This window comes from Poecilia reticulata, linkage group LG19, assembly GCF_000633615.1.
Source record: "Poecilia reticulata strain Guanapo linkage group LG19, Guppy_female_1.0+MT, whole genome shotgun sequence".
Lineage (NCBI taxonomy): Eukaryota > Metazoa > Chordata > Actinopteri > Cyprinodontiformes > Poeciliidae > Poecilia > Poecilia reticulata.
The window spans coordinates 10,665,314-10,679,661 of NC_024349.1; the positions used below are offsets into that span (position 1 = coordinate 10,665,314).

Genomic DNA, 14,348 nt, shown 5'->3' on the forward strand with positions numbered 1-14,348 from the left:
CAAAGAATGAGTGAGTCGCTACGTAACCAAAGAATGAGTCGCTACGTCATCAAAGAATGAGTGAGTCGCTATGTAATCAAAGGTTTCCTTCACATTCAGAAAAATACATTTTCAGCATGTTGTGCTCTGACTCGTAGCGTCTTTATAGCTTAATACCGACATGGTGAAGCTGAGCTGGAAACAGACTGAAGAACAGCTAACTAAATCCTCTGGTTTKTAATTAACTTMTCCTCTAACAGCKGTTTTTCATCASCTGTCTCTCATTAGAAAGCAGTATGAAAACGTTAGCTGCTACGCTAACAATCAGCGGTTATTTTGGGAAAATTTAGSTACATAGAAAATATTTTCAGGTTGTTGCRAATTTCTGGCTGCAAAGTCAAGTAATTCTGATCTTTCATCCTTACCTGAGTAAGGTAATCCTAATGAATCCAGTTTGTTTTGTAAAACGGTTRAAACAAGTYCACATAACACAGAACTTAAGGAGCTCCGATCGCCCTGCTGCCACATAGAAGATGGCGGAGGCAGTTACGTACGGCTCAGCGCTCCATGAGGGGTCTACGTATTAATGTCTATGATTTTAATTTAGAACAAGCACATGCTAGCAGCAGGCACGACGGAGAAATTTCTTCAAACTCATATGATGCAGCTTTTAAGTTGAGGGCTGTCGATCTKRCAGTATAAGAGGGAAATGGAGCCGTTGCGCGTAAGCTCGGCGTGAACGAAACCATGGTTCGGCTTTGGAGACGGAAGGCTGCGTCCTTAATAAATCCAGCAGGTTTATTAGGACGTAGCCCTCTACTGCCCTCTGCTGGGTCCTGATGGAAAACCGAGAGCGGGGAGATAGCAGCGGCTTAAAGCTTGTAAATACGTTTCCAGTTCTTTTTTAAAAATTTGTAGCTACGGCTAATAGTGTGGTGCTTTCCATAGTCTGGAAAATACAGTAGGTGTTTCCTCCCTCTCATTACAAAACTACTATGTCTGTGAATTACGGTAATAATACAATCAGTAACCACTCATGTTAAACACTCCTCTTGCAGCTAATCATTATGGACAGCACAGTTGTGAGCTGCAACAGCGATTTCTTTCTCAGTGTATGAGCTAAATGACTGAGTTTAACTACTTGACAGTAAATCAGTTTTTGACCTTCCTTTCAGTAAAAWGGAAGGTTTAAGTGGAAGTGACTTTTTCGGGCTAAATGACGTGTTGTACATCATCATGTAGGTAGTTTCCTCGACTTAATTTTCCTCAGTAGATAAACCAAATTTCTAAGCAATAGACAATAAAAAAGATCCTATACAACACCACAAGATTTAAAGCAATGGCTTTTAGCTGGAGCTAGTCGTGCCTATATGCAAACTGGAACAATGAGTCGACTCATCACTTTCAGCTTTAGCATTTTACGTTCTTTCATTATGCACACCAGTGTTACAGTTCACAACATTTTCTTTAGCTTGTGCAAATTCTTCTTTTTGGGGTTGAAYGATTGCATTCTGGAAAAAGAGTTCTCTATTGAGTATTTTCCTTTCTCTTTTGTGACGGTCTTTGTCCTCAAACTTCAAACTGAAAGCCCAAACGAGCTCCAATTCATAAATATAAGTTCCCCTCAGCAGAGACAGTTAGTGATTTTTCCAGCCTAAATGCAGTTCCTTGTCACTCTGGCAGGCTATTCGTGCGGCTCAATGGTGAGTCACACTCCAGGAAGAGTGGAGAAGCATGAGTGGGTTCTTTGATATTTGCAGATTGACTTTCGAGCCCCTGAAACCTGCTGGTGAACTCCTGCTGGACTCCTGTGCATAATAAGGRGAGCCATTGGGTAAAAAATATCCTGAGAAAGACCAAAGGAAAAAAAATAAAGAAAATTATTAATTGTTCTTTTCTTTCACACGTTGAAAAGGCATGTGTCAAAAGTGTATGTTTTAACTAGACAACTTACACTAAAWCCTTTTAGCACACAAGTAAAGCTCTTTTCATGTTTCCTTTTGTYGGCTTTATTTGTAGATCTTGTCTTAGACGTTTTTTAGAATTGAGCTCAAGGCCACGAGGCAAAGTGTCAGGATACTTTTAGATTAGATTTACATTTTAAACCCTGAAGACAAATAGCTGGAAACCTTAATTGCACCATTTTTATTTACTTTTATTCCTACCCATCACAAATCTTGCATATGTATTTGTTAAATGTGGTTRTCAACGGCCAGTTAATTCTTTTTTTTTTTYWAAATTTGTCATATTACGACGACTCGCCTTATTGTTTTCCAGGTTTGTTCAGTGCATAACTAATAGTTTTTCTATATAAATGTTCTCCTGCCTGAACTGTGCACTGGATTTTAATTGGAGATTTCAGTATAAAAGGGGCTAAATAAATAAATATTTGGAAACAACATAACTTTACATGCACTACTTTGCGCTGGGTAATCTCATAACATGTCAATAAATAAAATTTTGCCTTTGTATCATGATAAAATTTTTTTCCAACATTTAAGGGTTGAAATATTTCTGCATATAATCTTGTTCCTAATCACCTTTGCTTAAAATTTGCTGTTTTCTCTTACTGCACGTCATTTTGCTTCTCTCTCTTATTGCTGTCAACATCGRTGGCTGASTGTGTTGACAACAATAAGTGGGCTACAGATTGGGCTGAGTGTGTCTTGGCAGCTCTCTTCAGTTGTTATGCAGCGGTTGGTCCTAATCGTGAGTCTGAGCTCGCCGTGCCCCCCTCCAGGGCGGAGCCGTCTGCTGGAGGCCGGAGATACAGATGTGGTGCGTGGTTATTTGACCGAAACGAATGTTGCATGCTGGCACCATCTGCCGACACCTGATTGACAGGCCCATTCACGGCTGCTTGTCGTGGCATTTGTTCTTTGCTTCCCATCACAGCTGGATCTCTGTCCGCTGGTGGCATTAGCGTTTCTAGGGTTGCACCAAACGTCGTCTCCAGTTCCTTAAACTGAGACGGCCAAAGACATAAAGAGATTTGTGGGCTTTCAAAGGAGAGGAGCTGATTAAAAATACATGCGGAAGCTTTTTGTCATTACACAGCCATCAGCGGCTGCAGGTTGACAATACAATTTTACTTCATGGAAATGAATTAGGCTGGCCTTATTCATTATGCATGCCCATTGGTTTCTTGTTCGGGATGGCCATTGTGTCATTTCTAAACAGATGAAAGACAGACGGGGGCTGTGATCACCCGGTGATGTATTTCTGGATGTAAAACATTTGTCTTGCTGTCCGTCAGRAGCCTTTTTGTTCATGTCTTTGTCTCTCCAGGTCAGGCCGTCGTCTACCTTAGAGCTGGGTCTGAAGGAGAAAATCAGGACAGTCTATTCAGAACAATATATCTGAGCTGCTCCGCTTTTGATTTAAAAAAATAAGGTGGCGGAGGTGCACATGTAACAGACTAAAAATATCTGTTTTCTAAGCTGAAAGACAAAGAGCTGGTTTTGTAACAGTTGGTCTATAAAATGCTAAGCATAAAAAGTCAGTAACTCTGCTATAATTAAGTTGCTTTAAACCAATTTTATAGAACTCCAGTTAAAGTTGCCTTCTGTCCACCATTTCTGATAATCTTCCATCKTTTTCCTCTTAACACCTTTCAGCTTTATTGTGTGGATTCTGGTGCAMTTATCATTAAATAAAACATCTCAAACTTGTTTTTTTCCCCTCTGAATAATTTTATGTTACCTTTTTTCTCTGTTTATTGTACCTTTAACTAGTTGTACTTACAGTTCAGTTGGATTCTCTTCGGTATACAAGRCAGTAATTAAGTTTCACCTTCARCCTTATCGTGTCAGTGCTGTTACCTGACAACTCTTTTAGCTGCTCTTTCTGACCCTCTTGAATCTCAAGTTTGTTATCTTGCAGCAGACATGAACCAGTTTCCAATGTTAAAGATTTAACAGAAAGTTTAGTTTTAAAATTGCTCAAATATCATGACATTCCATCACTGCAGGTTAAAGTCGTTTCAGGGAGAGGCCAGAGAACNTTATCATTAAATAAAACATCTCAAACTTGTTTTTTTCCCCTCTGAATAATTTTATGTTACCTTTTTTCTCTGTTTATTGTACCTTTAACTAGTTGTACTTACAGTTCAGTTGGATTCTCTTCGGTATACAAGRCAGTAATTAAGTTTCACCTTCARCCTTATCGTGTCAGTGCTGTTACCTGACAACTCTTTTAGCTGCTCTTTCTGACCCTCTTGAATCTCAAGTTTGTTATCTTGCAGCAGACATGAACCAGTTTCCAATGTTAAAGATTTAACAGAAAGTTTAGTTTTAAAATTGCTCAAATATCATGACATTCCATCACTGCAGGTTAAAGTCGTTTCAGGGAGAGGCCAGAGAACGTGTCAGTGTCTGGAGTTTTTAATGTATTTTTGTTTTTGATGTAATTTGTAAGTTGTCTCAGCTCCTTTTTTTTCTACGAAATAACTTTATAATATTTTGTGCATGAATGGCGCTCTGCAAATAAACTTGTCTTATTTAACCTTTACTGTGTGTTATAATAGAACATATACATATACACAATARAAAGCCCTCTGATAAATATTGCTTCTATGTTTTAAATTAAACCATTTACGTCCTGTTACACATTTATGCGTTCATATCGTGATTTACTAGTAGTTCATTTTCTCTCTCGTTATCACATCATGAGAATCTCAAACTGGCTTGTTTTTACTCCACAACCTGCTTCCTACTCTGCCCTGAAAAGCCTCTGAGCTCCTGTCACTCGCATCCTTCCTGCAACAAAGAGGTAGAGTGACAAATTAAAAACGATGTCTTGGTTTGTGATAGGAGGCTTGCGATAGCAGGTCTGCTCCTCTGTGGCCRCTGAGGCTTCTGGCTCAGGTTTATCCTTCATTTGTTGTTTGTGGCTTTTGTTGACAAGAAGCCACATTCTGTCACTGGGGCTTTTCTTCTACTGGCAGTTGACATGATGTGCTGGTTTCTTTAGTGTCTATTTACTGGCAGGTAAACGGGAAGGGATGAGTTCTGCAACTATTGCTCAAAACKGAAATTCTTTCTCTGTGGATTAAAACTTTCTTAGCTAATGATTTACTCATGCAGCATGCAGTGTGCTCTATCATTTTTAAGCATCTATTGATGTGTAAAAAGCCCTAAAATAATGTGTCAGTTGTTTTGTAATGCAGAATATAAATATTTTARAAGATAAAGTGCGGTAAAGGTGCTAATACCATTAAAAAAAAGCTACTCAAAGTTGTTTTATCTTCAAAATTGCAGATATCAGATAGAATCAGCTGTTTCGATGTCATCTTGTTGAGATGTTTGCTCTATGAAAATGTACACACATCTAGCTTACTTGAAAGACATGTTCTCTTGTTAATTATATCACCACTRATGTCATCTCAGATTTTATTAAGCTGCTGTTTCTCTCTCTTTTTTCCAGGTAGTTCTTGTGTTCGTTCTCAGCATCGGAGCCCTTGTCATATACTTCATAGATTCCTCTGAGTAAGTACCTCGTCTAATAAATTGTCACCACGTCTCTTAAAGCTGTGCTTGAGGTTTGGCCCAGAAGTAGATGTRCCTCAAATTAACTCAGATGTTGTGACTTAATCACAAGCTTGCATAATTTCTACCTCGTCTGCTGAGCTTTTCCAAATTGTTTAAGTTCTCAATCTGAAGTAAAAAAAAAAAATGTAGCTATCTAAAAATGATCTCTTTCTAATAATTTAGTTTGCTGTATATGTTCAATCAGTCTATCTGTGTATCTGTATCTCGTCTTAGCTTTTATCAGACGCTTTTTCAGGTCAATTGTTGTGCGGCGTCTGCTAACATGCAGTCTCTCTGCCTTGATAAAAATCTGTTCGATTGCCGTCATAACCAGATTGGCCTTTTCAAACCGGCAGGAATGCCCGACTTCCTGTTCAAAACAATCGCCATCGTTCATCAGACCCGAGGAAATGAAAACGTCCTTTCAGCCACATGTTCTACAGCACACTGTTGCTGCAGCCTGATGCCGCTCCCAACGGGAAGTGCCATTAAGAAGTGCAGCAAAATACACCAAGATAAAAGCTTTTTATCAGACCCGGAGGGAGAACCTTCCTGCTGGGAGCGCCGTGAACGTRGCGTAGAGGAGAAAATGTGCTTTAAGCTCGCGTAATCAGGCTTAAAAGTCCTGACTGCGAGCATGCAGGTTATTTTTATTTCATAAGATCACTGGCAGCAAAGAGCTTGGGCACATTTTGTGGTTTTGCAGGCATGATCTCATTTCATTATCTTGTCAAGCTCAGGTAGAGTTGCATCCTAAGTGAAGCCACCTGTGGCCTTCTATTCTCAGAACTTGCCCCCCAGTCTCTCTGATAAAGCCTGACCTTCAGCCTGTGTCTTCACCTCATGCCATTGTTAACGCCTTAGTTAAGAATAAAGGTAACGCTGCAGCATCAGTGGCTTACATTTTAATATAGACGTGTCMTTTTAGTTCTCGTTCAGTCTTTATTTAGACTTTTTTTCCAGCTGTGTGTCAGCATAGCAAGCCCAAAGTTAGGCAGTTGGATGTTTTTTTTTTTGCTTTTTTAAAATTGTTTTGACGTGCCAGCCAACTGTAACAGATTTAGTCCTGGTCCTCCTGATAATTAGTCCTGTGAGGTTACTGTGGCTGTTTTATGACGGGCAGCCTGACCTGATRGGAGGAGACACAGAAGGAGATAAACACAGCAGACCCACTTAGAGGAGATTCGGAGCAGAATTTAAAACATGGTCAGTAGAATAACATGAGCCCAGTTCTTTCACCTAAATCTCATATAAACTGTGCCAGTGAGAAGTTAACTTCATCATGGGCATGAATTAGGGCTAATAAAGACAAATTTGATTTTTAATTTTTTCCCCCCCAGGGCTCCACAGCATTTCCTTTTGCAGAACAAGATTCTGGTGGGAATTAAAACCAGGTAGTTGTCTGAAACAGACCTGGCTTTAAGCATAGTTCATCCACTTTAAAGCTTGTTGATAGCAAAGAGTGTGTGGTTGAGGCGGAACTTGCTAAGAAGCAATTAACCCAATTTTAGGAGGAGAATAAATGTATTAAGTCTGTATACACTAAGTTTGACTGTATGTGAACTAGAGAATACATCCAAGAAATGTACAACTTGTGCACCCAAATCCAAGTTTTAAAATTCATTGACATTGCATGTTGTTTAACCAGCCCACACTAAAAAACATGTCTTTCAAAGTTCTAATTTGATAATTTATAGTAATATAGATCTAAGTCCAAAAATMTGTTTTATTTTTTCAACCACAAATAAACAATGCTGTATGCAGTGCAATTGACCCACTTGTTGTCTGGGAGGGAGATGAAAGTTTGCCAAAGGCTACGTTATCACAYGGTGAAGATCCAACATTTTTGCCTTCTGCAAATTTAGGTTAAGGTTAAAACCAAACAAGTCAAATCTGGAGTAATTAGGAGGCAGTGAAGGTCTTTGATCTGAGTCTGGAATGATCAGAGGAACGTTACGGTGGGCGTGGGAGACGAGTGCTTCTGTGAGCAAGAGGACTTTCCGATCCATATCGGGATTGATTCTGTTCCCAACTCAGCCTGGAACTCAATTATGCTGCTCTGCAGGTCTGTCTCCATGGTACGCTCTGTCACCCTGCAATAAAAGGGATTTGCAAGGCTGAAGTGTCATTACTGTGAATGAGGGACTATTTAGAGTGGCAGAAAGGGGTTTTGCATCTGTCTTTTTTTGTGTGTTACCTACTTTTATAGATATTAGTGTTCCTTTGTTATATTTATAAGAAGTGACATTAAGAGGATGAAGGAAAAACAAAGTAGATACTGAGGTACTTTTTATACAAGACCATCAGAAACAGAATAGTGAAAGGTGCCTTACTGTGGTCCAACATGTGCTGCTGTTCACCTTTTTTATTTCAGAATGGAGTTGGTTTTATGCAGACATATGGTTCAACAACTGCCAATGACATAAGAATCTCTTTTAGAACAGAGCTGCTTTCTGTTTTAGGTTCAGAATTGGATCAGACGCTTGTAAAATAACTTAGCATAGCATAAGATGTAACACAAACATTTTGCACTGCTGCAGGGCGCAGGCGTAAATCCGACCTTATGACCAAAAACACTAAAAAAAAACTTTCTTTTGAATTTTGTGCTTTTCTAAAATTCGGTACAGCTTCCAAACTGCTCAGCCAATTRGAAGTGAATGTTATTCTATGGGAGAAAGCTGAGCAGAAATGAAGTGTCATACCACCACGTTTTCAATCTGATAGACAGAATCTGTRCAGTTAATAATGACCTCAATAATAACCTTGGTCACAAAAATTGTGTTTTTTTTTTTTTGTTTGCTTTTTGCAGTTGCAGAATGGCACAMCACCAGTTCAACAGGTCGAAAAAACATTAATTGTGAGATATCARCTTATTATCTTGGGAAAGTTGCTCTAAGAGATTTATTTCACCATCTCTCCATTTTTAGAACATGAGATAGCAACAAATTAAGCATATCCACAATTGTAAWGAAGCTGCATATGTAATATACCATCTAACAGGGTTTTACCACCTTGATTAAATTCTGGATGACACGTGAGGCAACGTCGCCGACCTCCGTCCAGCAGCAGAATATCAACCCCATGTCACTGCTCTGCATCAGCTCGGTTCAAAAATAATCCCTAGRTACTTAATCCTGCTTTAGGAACTCCATAAAGACAGTGTTTCATCAGAGTGAGTCTATTTTTATTTGATTTTGCTTTTTTTTTGTTTTACATAACAAAAACAATGTGCTATAATCCAGGAGGCATTAGCACAGTGGGAGATTGCAGCTGTTGGTGTGCACTGGTGGACATTGTGAGTGGAGGTGGAAAACCAGCGATGTGTCTGGGCGTCTGGCAAACCTGAAACCTTCCCAGGTCGCATCCCAATGCCAACGGTCGTTCTTGTTGATTTTTCCACTGCTTTGGAAAATACAATGCTACGAACTGTAAAGTTTTACAGCAACATGACCGTTCTGTGTTTAGATCATTTTAGCGAAATACGGTTCACAAGATGTTTCACATAAAACATTATATGTCACGTGTAGCTGTCACATAAACTGTAATAACATTGTTCATCATTGGGATTGTTTTTTTTTGCCATCTCTAAAAATGTTCCCTGCTCTGACCAGCAGTTTCATTTTGACTCGATCTATTTTTTTTTTCATTCTGGTTTTAGAAAAACGGCAAAACATAAAAACGTAAAAAAAAAAAAAAAAAACTAGACTCACAAAAGCTCAGACAAACTCAAATGCTTGCTTTTAGAGGCCTTTCATTACATTTTTAACATAACTAACCCTCATCCTTCTAATTAATAACTGCTTCGTTGTGTTTTTATTTAGCTTTTTATTCGAATAAATAGGAAGTTGATCCTTTTTATCACTGTCATAGTTAGTTCTTATTCAATAAGCCTTTCTTTCTATCTCATCTGTGAGTGATACRTTTAAAAAAATATTTCTAACTKTCAGGTCATGAATATTAGAACACAATCACACTAACCAATTACTTACTCATTCTGCTTGGTTAATTATGTCTCTTTATTTGAATTCTTTGTGCCAGATACAAGCTTTTTGAGGGTGAGACTTCACTACATTGCTAGCACTTGCTATGGCTGCCTGATCTCATAGATGAAAACATGACTCCTGCATGCATTATTAACCCTTAAACTACTGCTTTTGGCCCTGCATTTCCATCCTGCTGTGTGCATAGGATGCGTAATGCAAGACTGAGAGGAAAGCAGCACCATTTTTCCATTTGAGAACGCTCACTCCCGGAATACAAGGAATTCCTTGGAGATTTTTTTTGCAGTTATTTAAGGGTTAACGAGGTACATCGACCAGTTCTTGCTTGTGTTACAATGAATGCATGCAATTTCTCAACAGATTAAAACAAGGAAATACCAAATTAATGCACCTTTTTTTGAACACTTTTCTCTTCTGTTGGAAGGCCTAAAAAAATGCATTTTCAGGAAAAGAAGAATGCATCTGTTTTATGCTTTATTTTACAAACATGTTGCAATTTTTGATCCATCAGAATTTTCTCAAGGAAATAAAGTTACTTTTTTTYCCCCCCTTTGTCTCACAGTCCCATTGAGTCCTGCCAGAACTTCTACAAAGACTTCACCTTGCAGATCGACATGGCATTCAACGTGTTCTTCTTGCTATACTTTGGCCTGCGTGTAAGTAAAAGTCAGACTGAGAAGCTTAAAATATCTGGTTATGTGTTCTTGTACAGTTAACGAGAGAAAATTATTTAGTAATTTTCCAACGTTTTTTCATAAAATYGACAGAAATATATGCTTAACGTGTATAAATTGTGTGCAACGTTCCAATTTTTCAACCGAATTGTGAAATTTCATCTCAAAATGTATGCTCTCCTACTTTCTCTTTATTTTCACAGTTTATTGCTGCCAATGACAAGCTTTGGTTCTGGCTGGAGGTGAACTCGGTGGTGGACTTCTTCACAGTTCCTCCGGTGTTTGTGTCGGTGTACCTAAACAGGAGCTGGCTGGGTAAGGAAAGCAGAAAAGCTTAAACTCTTTGATGACTGAAAGTTTTTTGCTCTCTGTATGAATCAGATTTTGTATTTCTAACAAGAGTGTGCACTAATTTATGTTAATTGAATAATGTTTATTTTGGTTGATTCCTTATCTTTACCACCGGCTTGCAAGTGCCATCAGGCTGCATTTGGATMMCCTTCAGCTCCACCGGGGATTTCAAGCAATACCTACAAAAACACTCTAATTAATTTGTCGTTTGAAAAGAACAACATGAATAGAATGACGAGGCTTTGTTTGGTGGCATGACGCTTAGAATAGTAGTCAATTTACTAAATGTGTGAAGCTCATCACTCAGAGGTCTTTGAGAAATTACAGGATTACAACAGGTAACTTATTTATTTATCTTTTGCTAAATTTCAGCATCRTTAACAGACTTTTTTTTTGTTTAACACCAAGTGTCCCTGGCTATAGATAGGTAGACAGAGATCGGCTGAAAGGTGAAAATATTATAACAATATTCTAACTTGAGGTGTGAACGCCAAACGAAAGCAGGACCTGTTCTTGTCTAATGCTGCCATCTAGTGGACATTCTGGATTTTGCTGGCCATTTGGGATATCACAGATTACCTTCAGAGGAAGTGATTGCTTTGTGCAACCATGCTGTAAATTCTGTGTATTGGAGCAACTTGAGCAAGTTAGATTTAGCTTTTCTTGAAGGAAGCTTATGTGAAATTATACTTCTAAAATATATTGTTTACGCACTTCTATGCTCTTCCCATTGTTCCAGAACAGGAGCACAGCACCTTGCAAATAGTATKTGTACATCTAGTCCATCTTCACATTAAGTTTCAAACTAGTTCTTATGTGTTAAACCAACATAAGACAGTCTGAGACAGGCAACAACAACAATAATAAACATTTCTATGGGAATTTGAGTCCTAATGATCTTGGCTTCTTTTTCTCAAGTTCCTACTTCAAACTGCTTGGGCAGCACAGCTGCATTGTTGTTGCGTCTCTGTTGTGGCATTGTTGCTACCATTTGTGTAGGTGGTGTTCTTTTTTTGTTGTCCTTTTCAATCTTGCATAACTCAATGCGCAGTATTTAAACTGTGCCGACATATTCGCCGTTTGTCCCGAACCGGGGAGGAAATAAAAAAAATGCTCGATTGCTGCTTGAATTTATGTGAAAATGGGGTCAGGCAGGTGACGAGGTCATTAGCAGCTCAGGATTTTCTCTCTTCTCATCCAAAGTCTGTATGCTCCACACATGCTGCTCGCCCAGTCCTCCAATCTGCCGATCCTGCTGTCACAACAGTTTGACACAAATTCTCTCTCAGTATTTGCAAATACTCTTTCATTAACATGCTCAGCTGTGYGTGACATACATACATGGAGAAATGTGGCATTTTAAACAGTRTCTGTTATTTTACGAAAGCAGTATCGGGCCTCGATGCAGTCAGTGTTTTCCGTGCAGTGTTTGGATTCTGATCTCTAGGACAGAACGTACGAGTACTGCTTTAATCTCTGACAATGAAAATAATACGGTGAAGCATTACTTCTCGGGATACGATTTTAATATTTCAGCAGCTTTTGTTCCCTTCAGAGATAAAAACTAAAAACACAATCGGCTTTTATTATTAAACTGTCCACTACTCRTATATATTTTGTCCCCAAATTTCAATGKTTTTTTTTTTTCCCCGTATAGCATTTTCTGGTTTGAGATCAGAACCTTCAAAGTTTAAGCTTTCACCAACATAAATGATTCCTTTGTCATAAAACTGAATCTTAAGGTAATTAGACCAAAGATACTGATTAATGCTTTATATGATTAATGTTGTGCCTTGCAAAAACGTTCTTACACCTTGAATTTTTTAGTTGAGCACCAATACAAAGTAATAAATTATAATGCAGCTGACAAAGCAAATTAAAAAAACACACAAAAAAAGAAAAACTCTTTGCTTGTYTGGTGGCATTAGTATTTAGTCCCTTTTATCTGATGCTTCCAAAATAAAATTGAGTTCAAGGAGAAAACCTGCAAAACACTGCAGCTCGAGGTCGGAGGTGACCGTAAACATACAGCCAGACTTCAAATGAGATGGATTACATGAAAACATTTTCATGTTAGAATGCCATAGGCAAAGTCTGAATTTGAAACTAATTAAAACTTAGTGGTAGGAGAGAAAGAAATCCTTTTCATAGACGCCTCTGATCAAACTGAGCTTGACATTTTTTGACATAAATAGAAATGCACACCACATTTCTATTTATCAAAGGTTTTAGTTTATATTCTCTGTGCATATTCTTTATATTTTAAACACACTTATGTTTGTGGTTAAAATGCGACAAAATCTGCAAAGGTTTAAGATGTACGAATACTTTTGCATGGTGTAAAAATGATCATATATTTAGTTAAGGATTAATTCAAACTAATCCATGTAGATATGAGATCAACAATTTTTTTTTCATTTAATCAGATAGCAAAATGTTCACTCTGCTATCTACATTTTGACAAATATTTGTGAAACAGTCCTTTAAACGTTTCACTGTTTATTTTTGATGGATTGTGCAACTTCTTGAAAAAGGAGGAAAGAACATTCCGGAATAGATTATTTATTTGTGTTCTACTCGAATATGTGAAGTTGTTGTTTTTCCTCAGAAAAAACAAAACAAAAAAAAAACTCTCCAAATCTAGTGAAATGATCTTTTTTGTGTGTGTAACCCCCCCACTCTGACATGCACTGTAAGGATTAATCTTCTGTGTGGAGTTTTTTTCTGCCGTGACACTGAATGACAGACGGAGCAAAATCTATCAGCTGCTGTATTTTCTCTATTTGTGTTGACATCTCACATGTTGCGCATTTAGTTTCGGCGTCAACTCAAATTACAGTTAATACATCGGCTGCGATTAATTGAGGGATTATTTGGGAATCTATGACATAAACACACGCACACACACACGCACACACACACTAGTATGACCGCAACTTCTCAGTGTTTCCATGTACGGCTGAATGATCGTGTGCAACAAAGATACAAGCTGTTCTCGTCCAAGATTAGAGAATGAACTTGTGTTCATGAGCAGCAGTTGTGGAGCCACTGAGATGAGATGTGGGTTTTATTGTAAAAGCAACTGATGGGCATGAATGCAGTCTGGCCTCTTCCTTTCCCAGGATGAATCCTAAAGGAGCTTACACTCTAATATCCTGATGGGAAAAGGGCTTGCTTTAAGCTTGCACTGAATCGTCATGAGAATGCCGCAAAGGTCTGAGAGAAATCAGAGCACAATGCGTCTTCAAAAGAAACAGCTGATTTTGGATGTCGGAGAGTAATCTTTCTACTTGATTTTACCCGATGAGCCTGATTCAGAAGAGGGAAGAAGTGGAGTTTGTTTTTTCTCTTCTTCTTCTTCTTCTTCTTGTTTTGTTTCATTGAAGCTGGAAGCTTGTTGCGGTAGTTTCTAGACATGATTCCAACAAAGATACTAGTGTACAGGGGCCCCGAYGGGGACACGTTCTCCAAGGCGGTTGAAAACACGACCAGACGCAAGAAATCAACTGGAGARCTCTTCCAGAAGGGCTACAGGGTCAGGATGGGCCACGGGTTGGTCCCCGACAAGGAGGACCAGGACAGCTTCTGCTTCAGTCTCGGTGGATGCTTCCACTTGATTTCTTACTGGGGTAAGACCGCGGAGAGGAAGTGGAGGATTGGAGGATTGGCACATCAGTTGTCGTGTCAGCTGGCGCAGGTTCAGGATTTGGCGACATAAAATGCTGCCAGCCTGGCAAATGCTTCCTGTAGAGCTTCGGTAAAGGAGAACAAGAGTTCACGCTATGAAAATGGTTTATTATTGCTTCTTTTTTTTT

The 14,348-nt window shown here is 38.6% G+C and overlaps 1 protein-coding gene across 1 annotated transcript in view; it reads left to right on the forward strand.

Annotated features, from left to right (window-relative positions):
• The window catches only part of LOC103481816 (calcium-activated potassium channel subunit alpha-1), a 111,982-nt gene that overhangs the window by 45,319 nt on the left and 52,315 nt on the right, over positions 1-14,348 (forward strand). Inside the window, exons 3-5 of the mRNA XM_017310693.1 lie at positions 5,404-5,465; positions 10,071-10,164; positions 10,386-10,497. Of these exons, the coding sequence (XP_017166182.1) occupies positions 5,404-5,465; positions 10,071-10,164; positions 10,386-10,497 (268 nt within the window). The remainder of the gene's footprint in view (positions 1-5,403; positions 5,466-10,070; positions 10,165-10,385; positions 10,498-14,348) is intronic.